This window comes from Carassius gibelio, chromosome B1, assembly GCF_023724105.1.
Source record: "Carassius gibelio isolate Cgi1373 ecotype wild population from Czech Republic chromosome B1, carGib1.2-hapl.c, whole genome shotgun sequence".
Taxonomy (NCBI): Eukaryota; Metazoa; Chordata; class Actinopteri; order Cypriniformes; family Cyprinidae; genus Carassius; species Carassius gibelio.
The window spans coordinates 14,084,204-14,107,316 of NC_068396.1; the positions used below are offsets into that span (position 1 = coordinate 14,084,204).

A 23,113-nucleotide genomic window follows, 5' to 3' on the forward strand; every position below is an offset into this window, starting at 1 on the left:
AAAATATACATATATAATCACTATATGAAATATATATATTTTAGTATTATTCTAGAAAGTTTTGTATTTCACACACCATGGTAAACAAACACTTTGTATCTTTTCGTTTTCTAGTAAATCTGTGTTGAGTACAATACAGAATATTATTATTTAGGTCCCTTTAACTTAATTAAGCAGAATTTAAAATTAATTAAACAGGAAGTTGAATTGGAAATGTGCTAATTTGCAATTCAAAGAAATATGATACATCATGGAATAATTTTGAATAGAACAGTCCAACAATATTAATCATTATCAATAAAATAATTGTTAAATAAACATTCAATTTGATAAATTAGTCCTCTATTTATTGACCAATATCTAGAAGACAATAATAGATTTTGTTAGAGATTTTAATCAAAATATTTTTCTTTTTTACATTTTCATTTTCTTATAAAGCAAAATTATCAAAACCACCACCATATTGTTTTCTAAAAGCTTTATGAATAAATAATGAATAAATCAAAATTTGGAGCAAATTAGAGGATTATAGCTAACTAAGGAATTTTTCAAAATAAATGTATTAAATCTTTTAAAGTAATTTTTTAAATGCTTTCAAATTCAATGTAAATTAATTAAATTTTTATAGGTGGCATTGAACACTGATTACTCAAATGTATGTTTCTGGAAATACTCCATATGTTTGTGTGTAAGATATTTAATGAAATACCTATTTATATAAAATTTATATTTATAAAAATGCATTTAAATCTAAATGATTTATTAATAATAAAAACAAGCGGTCATATAAACAAAAAAGACAAACTTTTGCAAAGTTTTAACTTGACAATGTTGGTGCTGATTAACTTTCATTGTATGGAAATACAGTGTGAAAGCAGTGTGAATATTTTGCCTCAAATCTCCTTGTCTTGTAGATTTCACTTTACCATCCAAAACGTGCTAAAGTTTGTAAATGTGTATGTGAGAGGCAAACCTTGCGTGTTGAACATGTTGGCAGTAGGGTTATTGTACACAGCAGACTCTCCCAGTAGTGTGTTATAAGGATTAGTGCCATGAGGACGTAACAAAGCATTGGAGATGAGATGGTTAGCCATGGTACCTACAAAACCCACAAACAGAGACAGAAAGAGAGAAAGGACAGATATGGAGGCAGGAAGTTGAGAGAAGACAGAAGGAAGGAGCAATAAAGAGACAGAAAAAAGATGTACAATAAACAGTTAGAATGATGCAGACGAGTCAGTAAACTTAAACAGCTTTAAACATGTTAGTTCGGGGGACAGGAACGTAAAACCTCCCATGTGGAGAGTAACATCAGTGCAGAACTCAGCATAGATGATGTTTATGTTGGACAGCTGTTGATGTTTGGTATTGTGTCCTGCCATTGTGACTTTATTGGGAGCGTTTTCCATGGCTTCAGCTCTCACATTCTTGTTTACACAGGACGGAGAAGACAAAGGAGCTCGGTGGAGCAAATCATATTAGTGCTTGGACATAACAGAGTGTTTGAGAATGAGCAGAACATGAGCACATACACAGATGTCTGATCCATGTGGACTCCAGGGTCAAAAAGTTGGAGAGATTTCCTGTTACATTCAAGATTTTCTTCTCTTTCTCTCATTAAAATAAACGCACTCATTAGATTCTTTATCTAAGAGCACTTTTGGCCTTGGGAACACTGTTAGAACACTTACTAGTTTGTCATTTGTCTAATAACCATAACAAACAAACAACATTCTATGGTGGAACTAACTGTTATGATGGAAATGACATTTGCAACCTTTTTGGAATAAACCAATCGACTCGTTTCTTTTGATATATCCTGTTTTAATATATCCTAAACACACATGCAAAAATTTTCTTTTTTTTCTTTTTTTTTTTACTACATTGCAGCTTGATTGGAAATGACACACACTATAAGTATTCTGTTTATATTCTCCGTTTTATCTTTGTTTTCTTCACATGTCATGTCACATTCAAGCATGCTCTTCGCTGACTAATTTGTATCCTTGGTAAACTAAGTTTATTAGTAGTAAAAATATTGATTATGATAGGAAGGAACAGCTGTCACATGGTTTACTGTATCTTTATGCAATTCTTTTCTTAGATTTTCATCGTTTTTAAAATGTGATGACTCATATTTTATGAGACATATAATACTAATTTATTCAGATTAAAAGTCTGGCTTAAGGACAAGGGTAAAACAATGTGTGTGTGGGGGGGGGCATGTTTTTGTGACATATCAGGACACAACTCTGTATAATGACATGGGTATGACACAGGTATTACAAGGAGTGGGTGACTTATGAGGACATAACCCATTTCCCCATTTTTCAAAACACTTATAAATCATACAGAATTAGTTTTTTTGAGAAAGTAAAAATGCACAAAGTTTCCTGTGAGGGTTAGGGTTAGGTGTAGGGTTGGTGAAGGGCCATAGAATATACAGTTTGTACAGTATGAAAACCATTACGCCTATGGGATGTCCCCACTTGTCACACACAAAAACAAACGTGTGTGTGTGTGTGTTTATGTGTGTACAGTTTCTGTCAATATGTTTGTGTATGAATACTGTGTACATGTTTACATATGGGTGCTCGTTTGTTTGTGTGTGTGTGTGTGTGTGTTTGGCTTTACCTCTGTTGAGAGTTGCTGAGCTGTTCATATCAGCGGTGATGAAAGATGACTCTGACTGCTTCCTGACAGTGTCATTCCACATCCTACGAATACGACTCTGACAACAGAGAAAGAGAGGGGGTTGATGCTCAGTTTCTAACCGAAAGGAAAGCAGTGTCCAAAGAAAGCAAACAAATAAATTGTATTATGCACCAAATGCGGATAACTTCTTTTATATGTAGTATTTTACATCACACATAATACAGACATTCGATCAGTGAGGTTGGTTTTTATTTTCCTTTTTTGTCTACAGTTATTGACACTGTACTATGGCTAATAGCTAATTGGAATACAGAATTGAAAAAGTTTCTGATTATATTCACGAATAGCGAGGTGAGCAGAAAACTCAGTGCACCATTTTATATAAGTCTGAATGGGAAATTGGGTCATGTGGGATGGTATTCATCCATGAATAAGAAAAACGCCAGAGCTAAAGTGCTTTCCGTGCAAATAAATAACAAGCTGATGACTGCATTGACCAGTCACTGGCCTAGAAAAATCACCTGAGATGGTTTTGGAGGATCCCCTGCAGGTGTGTGAGCGTGTTACCTGTGAGTTGGTGGAATAGCGTCCAGGTGTGCGGGCTGTACTGGTCTTTGTTGAAGTGGAGATGGTTGACTCCACACTCTTCCCGCTGCAGCAGTGTGTGCGGAGACATCGGCCATATTCCTTACGCACCTGCAAAGACACACACATACAGTTTGGTAAACCAAGGTTTTTGTTGTTTGTTTTTTTCTTTCTGGGGGGGAGGGTGTTTTAGTTAACTCTCTTAAATTAATTGGCACAAATAATTATTACCATTTCATACACAAGTTTCAAAATTTGTGTTGAATTGCTGCAATAAATGAAATTTTCCACGACACTGTAATCTATTGAGATACACCTAAAAAAATAATAATAAAAAAAAAAAAAAAAAAATATAAAAAAAAAAAAAATATATATATATATATATATATATATATATATATATATATATATATATATATATATTAGGGCTGTCAAAAATATCGCGTTAACAACGTTAATTAGTTGTTTGTCGCTAATTACGTCAAATTTTTTTACGCATTTCACGCATGCGCAGTGTGACACATTATTTAGGTCAGGAAAGTCTCGTCGATCTCCGAATTCTCAAGATAGTAAAAAACAGCGGCGAGCGCTGCGACGAAAACACAGAAGAAGCTTAAGGTTTTACCCCAGTTACTCTCAAATACATTCATGCCAAGCTCGATAAACAGAGACGACTTTGGTAGTTGATACGCTGGAGCTTCTTCCGATCCTAAAGTATTGTGGCAGAGCAAATGAACACCTCCTAAAAACAAGAGTGCCCAGAGTGCAGAGGGCGCATGTTTGTGTTTCTGAGTTCATTCTTTCGACTTTCTCTATGCATAATTTCATAGATATGTGGCTATATTTAACCACTGGTTCACCTAAAACTCTTACACTATCTGTAGTTAAATGGCATGGTTTGATATAGTGCTCAGGTAAATTTGATTAAGTAAATGTTAAACTTTTGAAATTCAGAAAAAAAAGAACCACATATTGATGAATCAATACATGAAAATGATGTATCTGTGTCCTGTTATTTATCTTTTGGTACGCATTTCAGAAAAAAAATGGTTAGGATTCAGGTGTAATTGCAAATAGTGATTAATCATGATTAATCCACTGAAAATTCTGATTATTTGATTAAATTATATATATACATACGTGTGTGTGTGTGTGTGTGTTGCATGTGTCTATAAACATTCTCACATTCAACTGCTTTTATTTACAGCTAATTTCTTGTGTAAAGTAAATGATTAAGATGTGCACATTAACATGTTTTAAAGCTTGAAGGAAAAAGTTGTCTTATACCTTACATTAGCATTTATTTGGGAGATTTCCTTAGCAGATATTGAAGTAAGTGATTAATTGTGATTTGATTAATTAGTCAGCTTTTTTTGTAATTAGATTACACTTTTTTTTATCAATTAACCATTCCTTGTGTCCTTGTGTTAAAGAGTTTACTGGGTTCCTCTTAGTTCCTTCAGGTTACAGTGTGTTTGTGCAAGCGTGTGTGTGTGTGTGTGTGTGTGTGTGTATGCGCGCGATTGTGAATAGCAAAGTGAAAAAGTGAATTTTTATGGCATGGCAGGAACCTTCATATCCCTTCCATGACTTCAATAGTTAGCATGCTGGACGACCTTCCTAACGCTGTAATCTTAATCAGGAAAAACACACATACATTCAACATCACAACCTTTGCCTCAATTCTCAAACAACAAGGACCAAAAATTGTATTGCTCCATCCAAAAATCCAGACATAATAACAATAATGACCAATATCAGTACAAAATTCCCCGCTGTATCAGCAATAATACAGCTATAATTGCTTTTTAATGTTGTTAACATGGACTCTATGTTATTGTTTGCACAGCTGTTGAAAGAAAACTCTCAAAGATCGGCCAAATAAAATCCAATGGTTTTATTCCTCTGTCTCTATGGATGACTGAACACCCAACTCGTCAAATATCTCAACAAAACAGGACTAACAGCTTTCGATTTAAATCACTGCTGTCTCCATAGAACCCATATAAGCCTAGATCAGTCCCTCATCTTGTAAAAACAGGTTCTTGTGGGTCTTTGTGTGTGTGTGTATACATATAGGTAGATGGGTAGATTAGCCAAAAATCTCAAAAATTACCCCATTTTAGGCTTAGAAGTTTCCTGCAAGCACATCTATTTAATGTGAAACGTTGGTTAGCAGAATACATAATCAAATTCCACAACAGTCCAATCTTTCTGCCTGGCAATACATGATAGAAATATTCACACATACGTATATTATTTTTCTTGAAACAATATCTGTTTCCTTTTAAAGCTAAAATGCACCAGTTTAATGGGGATATGAGCATTTTCATGCTAAATGACTCTGGAAGCAATCCACCAGTCGGCCATCAGATAATTAAAAGGTTTAAAATCTATCATGAGCTAAATAAATCTGATGAGCTGAGGGTCTCTAATTGAGCATGCATGTGACAGAGGGGTTGATTAATGAGATCATTACTAATGAGAGGCCAGTAAACCCTTAGTAAAATGCCCAGGAAAGAGGTCAATTGAGCCTCAGTATGCGTATGTGCACGTGATTCCAGTACTGCAGATGTTTGCATAACATACATGCAGGATTCTTCAAATGAGGGGAATTTTTCTGTCAGCTAGGATGATTTAAAAAATAATCTTTCTAGCTAGAGGACAGATTCAAATGTATTTGATCTTCATTATGACTCAAATTTTACCAGATGTTTAAGATGAAAATTTAAAAACAAATTATATTTATTTTGTATTTATACATTTACTTACACTTTTCAAAAAGAAAGTGTTATTGTATTTGGGGGGGGGGGGGGGTAATTAAGATTCTTGTGCACACAAAGGCTACATTTATTTGATAAAAAAAAATATATTAAAGAAACAAATTATATCATAAAAAATATTATTATAATTTAAAATAACTGTTTTTTATTTTAATATATTAAAAAAAATAATTTATAAATTTATTCCTGTGATGACAATTTTCAGGATTCTTTATATAAAATAATTTTGTCTATTCTTTTTACACTGATCTGAGAGTAGCTTCAGTAGGTACTATTTCCAACCTAGTTAGTATTTGAGAATTAAGAAACAAATATTTGAGATACACTTACAGTATTCCCTAGTAGCAAACTAGTTTTTCGCAAAAACTTGAATAAACATCACACACAATATAAAAAACCCACTTGATCAAGGCCATGATCTAATGTTATAAATGCATAACAAACATTCTCAAACATTCAAGTAGTCAAAAGTGCCACTAATCGAAGAAGCACACTTATGTGAATTTGCGCTTGTGTGTGTCACCTTCTTCTGCAGGATGCAGTGAAATATGAAGATGAACATTCCCTGCAGCGAGTTAAAGATGGTGAAGAGGTATGCCATGATGACTGTACTCTCATTGATATACATCAGCCCAAATGCCCAAGTCAGCCCCAGCAGACACAGCAGAGCTATGGCACCTATAACCCAGGACCTAAGAGATAGAGAGAGAAAGATAAATTAAACAGATCAAGTGCTCAACTCTCACTCACACACACTCGACACATTTATGACCTCAGCTAGTTTATATTATCTAACTATATTAAAATGTTAGGTTATTTTATTGGACTGTATCTGTTTCCTCAGTTTGACAATAGTAGGATCAGATTATAAACTGTCTCAGAGAAAGGCTTTATTCTACAGCAGTCAAATGTCAAGCTGGCTCCAGCCATAATGTCTACTAGCCTGTACTTAGCACTGAGCCTCACACTCACTTAGTGATGTAATTTAGTCTTTGGGGTCATTTACACACACATATACATACACACACACACACAGACACACACATACACTTAAACTCACACATAATAAGCTTGCAAACCATTTATACTGTGAACTGCGCTAATGTGACAGGCTAATGTTTGGCACTGAAACAAAGATCATTAGAAAGTATGAGACAGAGAAAGACAGAGACAGATGTACAGAAAGACAGGGTGAAACTTTAGAGACGATATGCAGAGAGACAGTAAATATGAATTATGTTTCCTTCAGAGACAATAATAATAAATAAATAATGGTGGATCAAGATGGAATGACTGACTGACTGACGGACAGACAGAAATATTGATTTTGAACCAACTCAGTCGGGACTGATGCAGAGAGAAAGAACACGCACTCATGAAGAATTATAATTACATTGTTCATTTCAAAGAGCCACACTGGAGAACTGATGAATCACTTAAATCATTTTAACATTCAGAGAATCAATCGAACAGTGGAGGTACTACACAGCTAAACACTCCAATCAGAATGCGTGATTCACAGAACTGGCACTTCTGATTGGCTGGAGACCCTTACCAGCGACTATCCATAACAAGCCATGCCTCAACAGAAAGCTGAAATGTAAAACAGAAAAAAAGGATGGAAAAGGAAACAACAAAGGAAAAAAAAGACAGATGAGGCTGATGAATGATTCATAAACATCATAAATAAAACAAAACAAACTCAAGAGATGGAAAACACAAGCAAAATGAAAACTTCTACTTATGATAATGATAGTGAAATATGGTTGAATTTTCTCAGTCCACATAAATGTACATATTGGGGGATGGAATGTGATGGTATAAGATGAAAAAAAAACAACATCAAGAGCCAGACTGCTAGTACGTTTAGGAGCCCTTGCACCTTATGAAAAAGTGAGAGCTGCGATGGTGGGTGGGGTTAAGCTCTCAGTAGCCAATAGTCTTGCAGGAGCCCAGATAATCCATTCTACGCACGGCAGCTTCAGAACTTTGGATGGAATTTTGTGCTGAGGCTACATTTTTGACTGGGCCAGATTTTCTAACTTAACTTTTACTTTATTAAATCGGCCATCTTGTATCCTGTGCTAGCAGAGGCATTTCTCTCAGCTCATTAAAAAGTATATTTTTCTTCTACTGATTTGGTGACAAAGAGACTAATAGTAGTAAGGTTAGGAATAGATAATGGCAATAGGGCTACAATATATACTGTATGCTGAGAAGAAAACTCTTCTGTTCGGTATATGAGAGTGCACAGTTGCCATAGACACAAAAATCTGAGTTTATCCCACTGTGTGGAAATAATATACAAATATATATATAAAGATAGAGATACATACCCACCCACCACCATTCAAATTTTAAGGTCAGTAAGATTTTTGGTATTATCTGAAAGAAATGTGTACTTTTATTCATCAAGGACAAATTCAATTGCTCAAAAGTGACAGTAAGGACATTTTTTAAATAAATGTAGTACTTTTGAACTTTTATATTCATCAAAATCCTGAAAAAATGGAATGCATTACAGAAATGCACCAGAAAACTGTTGTTTTAAATTGTAATAACATTTCATAATATTATTATTATTTATATTTTTTTAATCAAATATAAGCAGACTTGGTGAAGCTTCTAACAAACATAAAAATCTTACTGACCTCAAACTTTTAAATGGAAATATGTAGTTACACATTAAAATGTATTTGTTATTAGAGGTGTTTGAATGACATTGGCACAGAACAGGTTTTTACTATTTAATGTACTGACATTTGTACATTTTTAAGTGTGGCTAAAAGATCAAAATACTTTTGGTGGTACTATAGCTGTTCATAATAAAGCTTTGTAAACTTAAATATGCAGTTTTTATAACAGTTATTATATTATTTTTTTTAAAGTGGTAACTGCAGAAGTTAATATTTAGTATCTTTGTTCACCCATGAAAAAAGTTCCAAAGATGCCGGAGTAGAATCATCCGTTGCATGGCTGTGAGCAATACTAGGTTTATTTCAGTTGTTAACTAAAAAAAAAGAAAAAAAAAGCCATAAAATCAGTACCATAATAATATATTAATAATACTAAAATATGAGACATTCTTGAATTAATCAGTGCTTTTTAACAATTTGGTTGAGCACGGTAAATGATTCAATGACTTACTCAAATTGAATCAGAGTTTTGAACCATTAAAATCGACATAACCTGAAAACCCCTAATACTAATGTACAAATTGACAGTTTGGAAAGTCCCACTTCTGTTGTACTACATATCAGTGTTTCTGGAATGCCACTTGTCCAATCAAATAAGAGTACTGTAACAGTTGTATAACATGAATATTTTTCAGAATTTCCGCATTTGGGTCACAGTTTTAAACAGTGACTCCTCTGCCTGTGTTTTGAACATCAAAAAGAATAATCAATTACTGAAATATGCTAACTAACCTAGATTCAGTATGTACTGTCTGCCAGTGGGCTGTAGAGTATAGATGAGACCTGCTACACACTGTGCAATACACACTTTCTGATCCTCCACATAACTGGCTGTGTATCAATACACCCTGATACGCCAGCCCCAAGTGTCCTAGCTGTTAAAGATGATGCTGACTTAATTTGAATAAATAGCACAGGGAATGCGATTTATGTGAAGTTTTTTTTTTTAATCATTACTGATTCGGTCCCATGAGAAAATGACAGATAAAAGGGAGAAAATGACAGATAAAAGACACTTTAAACTTTGTCTAACTTTAGATAGGCAGTAGAACATTCTTCTAATTTAAACACCTCTAAGGAACGGTCCAGAATTAAAGGACTATTGTGTGTTTAGTGAAAATAAAGACAGTCGAAGTGTAAGCAAGAAAAGCAATAAAGTACACACAAATTGAAACACAATAAATGCCTTACTTGATGTTGTCCAGGCAACCGGAGTCAGGCTTCAGAATCGCTGTGTGGTGAAACATCTTATATAGTGCAATGCCCAGGAAAATAACATTTAGCTGCAACACAAAACAATAAATGCATGATACAAACTATTTAAAACTATGAAAGAGGACTTTACAATTCATTTGTGATTCATGAAATCCTTACTGAGCATATAATCACTTATATATCAGAAATGTATCTTTGGAATGGAAAATTATGGAATTAAATTAATGCAGAATAGCTCAATGGAGGATTCATCTTTCTCTATGCTTTTCTAAGCCTGAAAACAACATTTATGCATCCGTCACTGTCGATAATACTGACTATTACAAACATCTTTGTACACATATTTTTTGGTTTTAATTATTGTTGTTATTTGTTTTATTATTATAATGGTGTTTGGATTACGTCACACATTGTGTGTACACAATTAGAAAAAAACTAACAAATGTAAACTGCATAAATGTTAAACATTTTTGTCCATGTGCATCTCTTTACATGTCACAGTGGCTTCTCATCCCCCTCTATCTCTCCCACTTTGATTCCTGTCACTTCTACACAGTCTTATACTAATAACACCAAAAATAAATCTTTTTTAAAAATGTGGTTGTCTGACTTGTTCTTAAAGCAGTGTTTCAGCTGAGATTTCAGCCTATTTTCTCACAAAAATTTCAGTACATCACAAATGTCAACGCTACTAAAAATGTTACAATATATACAAATAAAAAAAAGATAAAGAAAACCTAACTTCCACACACACACACACACACACATGCTCCCTCTTTCTCTCTATATATATAGCAATGGGGACATTCAGCTTGTCTGGTGGGTTGACTGTGACTTTCCCATAATTGGGAAAATGCCCTCGGCAGACCATTATCTGAACCCCCCGTGTGAGTGTGGGTGTGCGCCAGTGTGGAATTGGCTTTGCTCTATCATTCTCTAAACTCCCAGTGTGTGTGTTTGTGTGTGTTAAACTCACCATGATGATGAGAGTAGCAGGCCCAATAAAACTCCAGATAAAGTAAGTATCCAACCTTAGCCAGCACCTACACAGAAAAAGAGAACAAGAGGGAGATTTTCAGATCAAACTGATCTCCAACCCTCTCCAACCAAGATCAAAGCAAGTTTAAGTTCCAGAAAGGAATCTTCACGTTATGTTCTGGTGTATGGTTGATCATCGCATTCAGAACGGGTTCATTGGCCATGGAACATTTGGAACCTCAAGGGGTGACTGACAACCCAGAGCTGAATTATTAAAATCTTCATCTCTGCTATACTGAAATCACCTCTACAGCCCAGCAGGAGTGGAAGCATTGCTGTTAGAGAGTGTGTGTGTGTGTGTGTTCCAGGCCACCAACACAGTCAAACATGCTCCCTCTTTAAAGAACAGATACCATATGCTAGAGAATGCAGAAACCAAATAGGATTATAAATATTTTAGGGATTTCAATTCATGTGTGCTGGGATTAGGCCACGCAGACATGCTCTTTGTGCTATATTTTTGCTCTTACCAGCCTGGCACTGATTTCACCAACCATCTGCCATGACAACACCTTAATTTATGCTCCTCTCTACCATGGTCTTTATATGGAGGCGTAGAAAAATTTAGCAAGTGTGGGGGACACATTAAGGCATGAAAAGCACTGATTATCTGCCAAAAAGTGTGGGGACGAATGTTCTAAAAGTGGCACGGCCGTGTTTTCCGTGCATTAAGGATCCCTACACCCTTGTTTAGATCTCCAGTGTTGGCTCAGGTTAACAGGACATGCGGTAAAATAGTATTCTTCTTCCTCCCCCCCTCCCTTCGATTCATTTCTAGTTTTTAAATGAGTGTGACCTAATTCTGTGGTCTGGTGAGACTTTGTGCTTGAGTGACCACCACTTATTCATATGCCACATTCAGCATCTCATCTTTAAATGATGATTTTTGCTGAAATATTTATCTGAGTGAACATCCCTTACGGCTGTGTCTGGCCACTAACTGCCGTGATGCCAGCTGAACAGTTTTCTTTATGAATATGAATTAGGGCAATTTCACCAGTTTGCCCATTTCAGAACTCGTGAACGCACAGGCGACTTTCAGTACAACCTGATCTGATGCGCTTGGCACTTGCAAAACATTTTGCTGGAGTAGACAGCATTAGAGGGATTTGTGATTTCCTCCACTGACTGATCACAAGTCAAGTCATTTTGTGGCTTATTGCTATCAAAGAGAGAAGTATGTTTTTAGATGACATGTCTGATTTTAGATGGAATGTCTATAATTTGATTCATATTTTTTGTACTTACTGTAAAGTTTGTGTTGGGTAAGAGTTTCTTCAATTTTTTTAAAAGTCTCTTGTGCTCACCAAGGCTGCATATATTTGATCAAACATATTGTACAGTAAAAAGAAACCTATTCTAAAATGTTATTACAGTTTACAATAATGTCTATTTTAATATATTATCAAATGTAATTTATTCCTGTGATGGAAAAGCTGGATTTTCAGCAGCCATTACTCCATTCTTCAGTGTCTTCAGATATCAGTCATATTTAAATATGATTTATTTCTCCTTATCATTAATGTTTTGATCTTCTTTTCAGGATTCTTTGATGAATAGAACATTCAAAAGAACAACCTTTTGTAACTATGTAAATGTTTTTAATGTTACTTTTGATCAACTTAATGTGTAATTGCTAAATAAACGTATTAATTTATGTTGATTTGATGCAAAATAAATATTTCTCCTTATTGGTGTTGTGATACTTTTTTTCAGGATACTTTGATGAATAGAAAGTTCAAAAGAACAATCTTTTGCAACTATGCAAATGTTTTTACTGTTACTTTTTATCATCTTAATGTGTTACTGATAAATAAACATACATTTATTTTATATAAAAAGAAAGAGAGAGAGAGAGAGAGAGAAAGAGAGAGAAATTAATGTTTTGGACCCACCTGACCTTCATTTTAAGGAAAAAACAGCTGAAATATTTTTCAAGTAATATTACAGTATATTCATTTGTAATAGCATAAGGGTAAGTACGTGTTGACAAGAGTTTTTATTTTTGGGTGAACTATCCCTTTAATGAGTGAATTAATAATTGATTTGAGTCGAGTTATTTGTGCTCATGAAGTCATTTGCCACAAAGCAGTAATGTTTTTATCCAAAGTGACTTTCAGGGCACTAATTGCATAGCCATTCCCCCTTGAGCAGTCTGCTGTGATGTGTCTTGCTCAAGGGCACTGTGCTAATAGAGCACGTCTGTGATCTCAGTAACTCTTTTCCCGTGTCACTAAATCCTGGGATTGAACCAACAATCTTCCTTAACCGTAAGGCAACATTGCTTGTAAGAAGGCAACTGGGTCTTTGCAAGCAAAATTGGAAGCCGACAGATGCATTTTGAACATCACGCTAGTGATAGACCAATACATTGGCCAGACAGATTAACTGGCTGATACTTGTGTCTGCTTGGCCAATTCAAGTGTTACCTCCCCCTTATGTCAGTTCCAAAATCTACTGAAAGCTTTCTCGATGAATAATAAGCAATGCCTTTATTTAATTTCTAGTGGATTTTGATTTATAAGTTATTTATTTTTTAAGAGGATTATCTTGTGTAAACATTGTATGGAATAATTATGTAAAATAAGTGTACTTTTAATTATGTAGGGTAAACTGTTTAACTAAAAGGTTTTGAGTCAAAAGTCCAATTGTATAAATGTGTTTTCTCTCAAATGGTGTCTTTCAAAGCTCTCCTCAATTAGATTTTTTTTTCGGTTGGAAATTAATTTTGCCTTACAAACTAAAATATTTGTAATAACTGTTGTATAAACAAGTGAACACAATAAAACCACACTGGCATACTATCTGACAAATATAGACACTCAAACTGTCAAAAGGTACAAATATGTACTTTTAAAATACTGATGTGTACCATAAAAAGGCAAATAAAGTAGCTTTTGCACTTTACAGTGACAGCTTTGTATCTTTTTTTCATACATAATGTACACATATAGTGTGTGTGCTATAACAAAGTGCCATTTTTGTGCATTTTTTGAAACATTATGTTACTGTTTACATTTTGGATTTTGGTGATTTATAATTAAAATGTTGCTGAAAAGGCTGTTTAATGGCACATACTGTCCACACATGGTGCGTGTTTATTTTTTCTTGACCAATAATAAAAAAAAGTGCATTGTATTGCCAGTTGTATCTGCCATATACATACACTCTTTCGGTCCCATAGCTGCGATAGTCCACGGCGGCAGACACAGCCACTATAACAGCAGGAACTCCATATCCAGTGAGATAGAAGTACTTGGTGCGCGAATACTCGCTCTCGAACACTTCCACCAGCATGATGTACAGCTGTACGCCTTCCAGAAACATCCATGTAAATGCAGCCAAGAAGAAGAAATGCAGCAGAGCCGCAAACACCGCACAGACGATCTGTAACAAAGACATACACGCTAAGCACAAAAGGTGCTGAAACTATCTACTGAATGAATCTGTGTGATCTGTGACTCTACGCTTTGAGTATTAACCGTCTGTTCTGTCATCACTTCAGAAATTTCCCGACAGACTTCCTGCATTTTATCTTTGTCATTTTCCATTTGCCTTTGCTTATATTCTCCTCTCTCACTCTCACTTTCTATCTCTTTCTGAGGATACAATTAGATTTTTGTTATTTACGAGAGGTCAAAGACCCTCTCCATTTCTGTAATTAACAAGAGTCAGGTGCCCAACTAAAAAACTTTCCATATGGAGCTGGTGTGTGTGTGTGTGTGTGTGTGTGTGTGTGTGTGTGTGTGTGTGTGTGTGTGTGTGTGAGACGTACGGGCTGGTCTGCACGGTTGATTCCAGTGAGGAAGAGTGTCTCGGCGATAAAGAGGGAGATGCAGAGGTTCTTGTGGATGGTGTTCCTGTCGCTTTGGAGACCACGGAAGAAACAGAAGGTGAAGATGCAGATGAGCAGACAGACCAGAGACAGCAGGATCCCCACCCACGTTATAACGTCCAACAGCAGCTCATGCACCTGGCCCGGGTTCTGAGAGACAGAGAGAGATGAAGCACAGAAGCATATTAGTCCATATCTACTACTTTAGGTGAAGTATGAAATACTAGCTTTAAAATAACAGCAGCCTTACAAACAGAGTATTCCTGTTTGTAATCCTATACAGTAATACATACATTTTTCTTCAGAAATGCTCAAACACAGGTCTAATCACAGTTAAAAAACAGTTGTACTGCTTGCTATTTTTGTGGAAACCAACTTACTTTTTTAGGGATTCTGATGAATAGGACAGCTTTTTAATAGAAATCTTTTGTATTATTATTTTATATATATATTTCTTTTATTGTCACATCAATATAAATAAAGCTTTATTCAATGCTGAATAAAAGCACTTATTTCTTTCCCAATCCCCAAATCTTCGAACGATTGTGTACAAATATATAACTTATTATTATTTTAGCCCTTCAAAAGAAAAGAATCATGTTGCATTGGTGTAAAATGTGTAAAAGTTCATTTTCCTTTTATTATTATTTATTATTAAATGCAAAACTTATCAAAAAGCCCATTCCTACTACTGGTAGAGTTCAGACAGGAAGATGCATTCATGTTTTCTACTGAAGACCCAGATGAAATTTTCTTTACATTTTCTGCATTTATTTGCAGTAGTGGAGAAATGAACTTTCATAAACACAGCTGATAGTAATCTTTTGATAGCAGCTGAAATGGATACACATATATAATAATAGTACATATTGTGTCACATTGTGAATGATGAGCATTCCATTTCTGTGGGTCTGGGTCGGAATGGCCTATTCATTTCAGCGGTAGTGTGAGAAAGTTGGAGCACTGCGGCCATGACAAGACTCAGTGTTCAGTGAATGTGTGCAGCCAAGCCTGCACACACACAAGTACACACACTAAATGGTTTTATTAATCATTCATACGTATACGCAGCATCCATTAATGCAGCCTCAAGGGTGTGGGTCCAAACGATGTGCGTGTGTGTGTGAATGTTTAAGGTCAATCCTCCCCTCTGCACACAACATTTACATTTATGTATATCTTGACCTTTCGCCTTTAAGTTTTGCGCATAAATCATTTTGGCCGTCTTCTGTTGACATGCACACACAAGCATTAACGTTATGACATGTTCATGCATGTACAACATATTCGCAACATATACACTATGTTTGGGCTTTCCATGTCTGGTATTGTCCATTTATTACTGACTTTATGAGTGTGTGTGTGTGTGTGTGTGTGTGAGTGTGTGTGTGCACAATGAGAGAGAGTAAGCAGTGTGAGTGTCTTCACTGAGATAACACACATTACACAGTCTTACAGCCCGAGGGAAGAGCCGAATGGCTTCAGGAGACCCGTGAGGTCTCTCTTAGCTGAGGATGACGTAACCTGTTGCAGTGCTAGTGAGTGCAGTTAAAATTTTTATACTAGGTCTGGTTGTAAATCTCAGGTAAGCTGTAAAGTATTCCATCCTCAACAGAACTACAGTACTAGAAAGCTCATGACAGTTAGGGAATTTCATTTTCTCCTCCAACTTCAAAATCATCCTCCATCACTGCAGAATTACAGACCCAGTGTTTACAAAGTGAACACTTTGAGTATTTTTTATGTGTTAATATGTCTGTTAAGTTATGTCTTTTTGTGCAGCACGCCCTTTGTCCAAGCCAATTATCTCCCATGGGAGACAAATAAAGTTCACCTAACCCAACCTAAAACAAGGTCAAACACCCTTTACAAAAAATAGTAAAACAGCATTGTAGGACAATTTTTAATTTGGAGGAGAAAATGAAATGGGTGTTTTTCGACATAGTGTGAACCGGAGAGCATGAGCTGGAAATATACATTTCAAGCAGAGCAAGGCAATATGAATGTTTGAGGTTAAAAAAAGTATATGAATTGTACATTTTTAAGAAAATAACAGATTGTTTTGCTAGATACGACCCTTCGTCCTTAGAGCCCTTTGATGCTGCATTTAAACTGCATTTTGGAAGTTCAAACTCGGGGGCACCATATAAGTCCATTATATGGAGAGAAATCCTGAAATGTTTTCCTCCAAAAACATAATTTCTTTAAGACTGACGAAAGAAAGACATGAACATCTTGGATAACAAGGGGGATAGTATATTATCTGTAAATTTTTGTACTGGAAGTGAACTACTCCTTTAAACTTACGCAACAAGTTACAAATGTAAGTTAATTTAAGTCGCATTATGTAATGATTCATTATAAATTATTATAGTGGGCATTGTTGTTCTTTTTTTTTTATTATTTGTAGTCTTTTCTTTGATGAAAATGTGCTTTAAATTTAGTCAGTATCTTACCATGTCATGTTTATTTACTTTTATTAAGATTTATTTTTGGCAGTTTTGTCTTTTATAATGATAGGACGGTTAAAAGACAGCAAGTGAAATGGGACTAGGCAAAGTATACAAGCCGGTGTTCTGACAGAACACCTCGGCTTCAGCATTCCCAAGCCTGCCGGCCGTTCTGAAGTCAAGCCAACCGGCCATGGCATTCTCATGCCCACCAGCCCTGCCATTCACCTCTAACCAAAGGAGGAGGATGAGGAGAAAAAGACGGTTCTCTGCACTCATCCTAACCCCAGAGCTCGCTCCAGTGTCAGCTCCAGCCCCAGAGTTCGCTCCAGTGTTGGCTCCAGTCTGCAAGTTTAGCCCAGAGAGGGCTCCAGTCCCGAGTCTAGCACAGAAAGGGCTCCAGTTCCCATGTCCAGCCCAAGGAGAGCCACTGTCCCAAGTTACAGTAGGCTTATGGAGGGCCTGTCCGTGGAGGCTGGGCAGAGTGCCGAGGCCAGAACTGTCTGCTCCTCCATGGCTTCCTGGAACGGGTAACTCTCTGGATTCCTGCCGTCCCATGTCTGTATTCCACCCCCCGGATATTGTGGGGCGTGAGGACGATCCTTCCAGGACGGGGAAGTAATGTCAGTCCCAGGCTGTTTCTCAATTCCAAGAATGCAAAGAACGGACCTGCGTTCTCGTGGAGACAGGTCTTGCCAAGCTTCCTTGGAAGAACGAACTCGGGAGGATGCGAGAACACAGAATGCACCCTTATGAGTATTGAGATGTGCTGCACTCTTCCATAGTCACAGCATAAGCAGCGGCCAATGAACCATAAATATAACACATTACAAACAAATGTCATAACTTATTAAAACATTTTATAGCTGTATAAAGTTTTATTTTTACAGTGTTATATGTTTAACTATGACTAAGTTAAGATTCATTTTAATATGACGATAAAAAATACTGCAGACTTTCTCGGGGTCTCATATCTTTATTAAAAGCTTGCAGGTTTCCGTACCCCACGCCCGCAGTGTCTTCTGGGATTTCTAACGGTTTGATTCTCTCAAGTCTGCACTCGATGCATCCTCGATATCAAGAACACATCCGGGCACTTCCATGCGTCCTCTGTACGTGCGTTCTTGAGAATTGGAATTGAACTTCGATGGTTAATGATGACGTAAATCGAGAACACAAGGACGCAAGATCGCTGAAGAACGCATATTGAGAAACAGCCCTGGTCTTCCCGTGTTTCTCCTATGCTTTAATTTAGTCCTTCCTGTTCTTGTCCTTATTATGATCACTTGTTCCAGGTGTTTCACATTTAGTTATATTGATCCCAGGTGTGCCCCATTAGGTCCCTTCTTAATTAAGCCGTGTTGTTTCCTGTCTAACGTGCAGTATTGAATGTCATCTCTCCCTGATACACGTTTTAACCAAATTCAGCCATTATACTTGTCTTCTTTCTGACATTTTTTAGTTGAATATCAAAGGATGTTAAGTGTAAAAACTTATTCAAAATGTTGATTGCATAGAATTGACTGCCTTGAGCAATTGTATGGCAATCGCATATGCTGCCTTATTTTTTTTTTTTCTTCAAATTGACAGTGAAAATGTTCTCCTGTCAGGCCTGGTTACTGTGGTCATAACTGTGCCACAGTATTGGCTCATGCAAGGCACATGAGAATGCATAAAGATACACCTAAATAAAATTTTAAGTTGTTTTTCCAGATTGCAGTAGGTCTTTTCTAAGGTTTCCAGTTTTAAGGTGTCACATTTACAGACATGGCAAATCTGTGGTTAAGCCTATTGTGTCATGAAGTTGAATTGGCAAGTCATGTCGGTTTCTGCAGGGAAACGTGTAAGAACTTGAAGTCCTTTTATTCTCATTTGAAAAAAATACACATCAAAGAGGGGAAAACAGTTGTTTGCAAAATACAAATGAAATACATGTGCCTGTTTTTTTATTTTATTTTTTATAAACCAAAGCTTCACTGGGTAGGATACTTTTATCTCTCGCGTTTGCTCTATCACTCGCTCACTCTCTTGTTATCATTATATTCAAATTAATTCAAATAAATGTAATCTTACCTGCTATCTTATTTCACTTTAGAATTCTAGATCTAACAACTGTAGATAAAATAACCTTTTTGTTAGTCATTGTGAAGTCATTCACCAAGGATTAGGACTCTTTTAAAAGGTGCACACGCTAAACAAATGTTTTTATTATTATTTTTTTTCCACTAAAATGTTTTACTAAATTTGTTACATGTTCTTAAAATTGCATATCAAAACATTTCCCAAAATCTAAAAAAAATATTAAAGTTGTTTACTGTAATCTCAGGTTGTCATGTTTGTAACTTATTTGGTTATTTTGGGCCCTATTTTAATGATCTAAACACAAAGTGTAAAGCGCATGGCGCAGGTGCACTCAGGGCATGTCCAAATTCACTTTTGCTATTTTAAAGACAGAAAAACGGTTGGCGCGCCTGGGCACATGGGTTGTCCCTATTCTCTAAATAAGTAATGGGTGTTTTTTGGGAGTAACCTGCAATGAACCAATCAGAGTCTCATCTTCCATTCCCTATAAGAGCCAGTTGCACTCGTGCCATGACGGATTTGCTAATTCCATGTCGGAAATTTGGCAAGCGCAAAGACAGAACGCATCTCCGAGATGAAACTGAGCTGCTTGTGTGCGAGCAAATAGAGCCTAATTCTGATCCATGTGATGACAATCCATTATGACATGTAGGCATTTATATATATATATATATATATATATATATATATATATATATATATATATAAATATAATTAGCCTACAAAAATATTAATAATAAAATCATATTTGGCATGTTTGTGTGCCGCTGTGTGTGCCTGTGTTTAATTAGCAGCGTGTACATTCTTTAAATAACAAAAAAAAAAAAACAGCTCCTTAAAATAGCATTGCGCCAGCAATGCTCCTGAACACACCTTTCTAGACCAGCGTGCCCATGGGCACAATAATGAGCGCAAATGCATTTGCTAATCAAAAAAAAAATTAGTTAAATTCTAATTAAAAAATTAGAAAATGTGAACGGCACTGGACTGAAACTAGCAAACACACTTGCGCTGCGCCTTGTGTCACATTGCACCAGGTGTATTATAGAGCCCTTTGTGTCTGTTATTTATTATTTTTAAGTTTTAGTTTGCTAGTCAAAATCAGTTTTTTCCGTTTTTTTTTTTTTTTACCATTTTATCGTTTTGTATCCTTGTTAAATGTTGACTGCTCTTTTAAATAAAACTATATTTTGATTTATATATTTTAAATATCTGCTTGTTTTTTTAGATCTTTCTAAATAATGTATTTTAAGTAGATGTGTGTAGGCCACAGAACATTAATGTTCTAATGTAAGTCTAATTACAGCATCATTGGTTTCTTTAAATTCAGTCTTTACCAAGGCATAAAATAACATTAGATTTAAAATAAATAAATAAAAAAAGATTTAAAATAAATACGTTATGATTCTTCAATCTAATTATTCCTATCCATTATTTTATACCTTTGTATAATAAAGAGTCAATATAAAGTACAGAAACAACAATGATGTTCTAAACTAAAAATCACAGAAATGTACAGCATTTAATTACAGAAAAAAGCTGTTAAATAATTCACAGCATGAATACTGTAGAATTACAGTAGACTGCTGTCAGTATTTTACTGTAAATAAAAAACAGAATTATACTTTATTTCATTTTTTATGCTAATAAACTGTAAATGATTTCACAGTATGATTATTGTACTGTAAAATTACAGTAGATTGCTGGCACCTCTGCTTTTTACTGTTTTTTTTTTTTTTTTTTTTTACAGATTTTTTTACACTGTATACTGAAATATAGTGTTTTTATAGTGTTTTTATTCTTGCCGTATTGTGACCTTCTGAATAACAAATGTGACCCTGGACCACAAAACCAGTCATAAGCAGTGCATTTATATTTGTAGCAAGAGCCAACAATATATTGTATGTGTCAGAATTATAGATTTTTCTTTTATGCCAAAAATCACAAGGATATTAAGTAAAGATCATGTTCCATGAATATATTTATTAAATCTCCTACCATAAATATGTCAAAACTTCATTTTTGATTATTAATATGCATTGCTAAGGACTTAATTTTAAGATTTATTTTGCCCAAACAGATTGTAGATATTTAAATAGTTGCATCTCTGCCAAATATTATCCTATCCTAACGAACCATACATCAGTGAAGATCTTATTTATCCAGCTTTCAGATGATCAGATGATGAATTGACAGTTATGACAGGGTCACAAATCAAGATGTCCTAAGTCAATATACATTTTAATAAGTACTTTCATTGATGAGATAAGCATTGATAAAATAAGTGTGTGACATACCTTGACCACCACGTGGGCCATAAGCACTGCAAAGTTAGTGAGGTGTGTGCAGGAACAGGAGGTGTGAGTGCGGTTGGTGCCGAGTAGTCTGCAGTCCTGAGTGGACCAATATCCAGTCATGGTGCGTTTGGAGTAACTCCAAAAAGAGCAGTTCGGATTGAAGTTCTCTTCCGACTGCTGGAATAAGGAGATGCACATCATAAACTCGATTATAGTGATGGAAATACACGCAGAAAAGATCCTGAAAGATTAAACTGTAGGAGTATATAATACCTCTATGTGTTTGACAGTGAAGACCACAGGTTCAGACAGGTAGACCTTGTTACTGTCTTTATTAATAGCTGCAGTAATAACAGGTGAGTTGACTATCAGGGAATAGTTTGGATAGGCCGCTTCACTGCCCAGACGCACGCTTGCGTTCTCCGTGGACAGGTATTGACCGAGGTTCTTATAGAGAACAAGCGCTATGCGGATCTCACCTGAGGAATAGAGAACACACAAGCGGTCAGTCTGGAAAGTGACAGATAGGGAATTAGACAGAGGCAGGTGGACAAAGACGAATTACCATTGCGTCCTTGCTGTTTGAGTGTGTTGGCGGAGAGATGAATGGAGTTGCCGGTTAGTCCAGATTGAGGGAAGCTTAGATCAGCCAGATTAACATCTGTACTTAGACGTGCCACCTCCAGTTCTGCAAAGCATAAACATGCTCACAATTAAATGCTGCCCCCATCAGACTGGAGGAACAGTAAGATGAACTCTTTTCTATATATATGAGACATTTTCAAAATCTTGAGAGGTTCACGCTGTGGATTAAACTCTGTGTCACCCCTCATTCTAAAATGAATATATTTAAAGTGCACGTCGGTAAGAACACCCACATTTGCTTCAAGGTAAATTAATGTTAATAACTGAATGTTAATTCATTTACGTATGGATTCAGGTCACAGTAGAGGTGACAGCTACTAAAAAGCTCACAGTAGCGCAGATGGTGTGTTGTAGAGACATTAGAAACAATTCTGTTCACTTGCGCTAATGTTATCATTTGTAATCGATTTCAAATGAGCCTTTTCTCTTTTCAGTTGACTGTGATAAGCATTTGTCTCAATACTGAGTTGCAGGTTTTAATTGAATTGTTTCTTTAAAGAGAGATAAAAGATGATTTGCAATCTCACACTTCATTACAGAATTATACAAGAATATTATACTGAAAAATATTTTTTTTTCTAAGGCTAGCAACAGTGACAAAGAGGGCAGAGCTATGAAAAGGGTCAGCTTTACTAGAACAGGTCTTTTAAGCGATGCAGAAATCAGTGTTGATTATGCAAATCAAAGGAAGAACTGATTATTGTTATTTATTTGTTATTTTAGTATATTGTATAGTGCTGCATAACATATAGCATAGTTTTATATTTTCAGATTTTATATTATGGCCGGTTTAAGTATATCTCTAATTTAAGTAATTTTGTATTTGTCATTT

The 23,113-nt window shown here is 35.6% G+C and overlaps 1 protein-coding gene across 1 annotated transcript in view; it reads right to left on the reverse strand.

Annotated features, from left to right (window-relative positions):
* LOC127949186 (adhesion G protein-coupled receptor L3) overlaps positions 1 to 23,113 on the reverse strand; it is a 103,311-nt gene that overhangs the window by 4,116 nt on the left and 76,082 nt on the right. The window contains exons 12-22 of the mRNA XM_052546179.1: positions 22,202 to 22,324; positions 21,910 to 22,115; positions 21,637 to 21,813; positions 14,748 to 14,957; positions 14,139 to 14,359; positions 10,911 to 10,977; positions 9,911 to 10,002; positions 6,547 to 6,715; positions 3,223 to 3,351; positions 2,635 to 2,731; positions 974 to 1,099 (exon numbers count right to left, since the gene is read on the reverse strand). Coding sequence (XP_052402139.1) covers positions 974 to 1,099; positions 2,635 to 2,731; positions 3,223 to 3,351; positions 6,547 to 6,715; positions 9,911 to 10,002; positions 10,911 to 10,977; positions 14,139 to 14,359; positions 14,748 to 14,957; positions 21,637 to 21,813; positions 21,910 to 22,115; positions 22,202 to 22,324 — 1,617 coding nt within the window. The remainder of the gene's footprint in view (positions 1 to 973; positions 1,100 to 2,634; positions 2,732 to 3,222; positions 3,352 to 6,546; positions 6,716 to 9,910; positions 10,003 to 10,910; positions 10,978 to 14,138; positions 14,360 to 14,747; positions 14,958 to 21,636; positions 21,814 to 21,909; positions 22,116 to 22,201; positions 22,325 to 23,113) is intronic.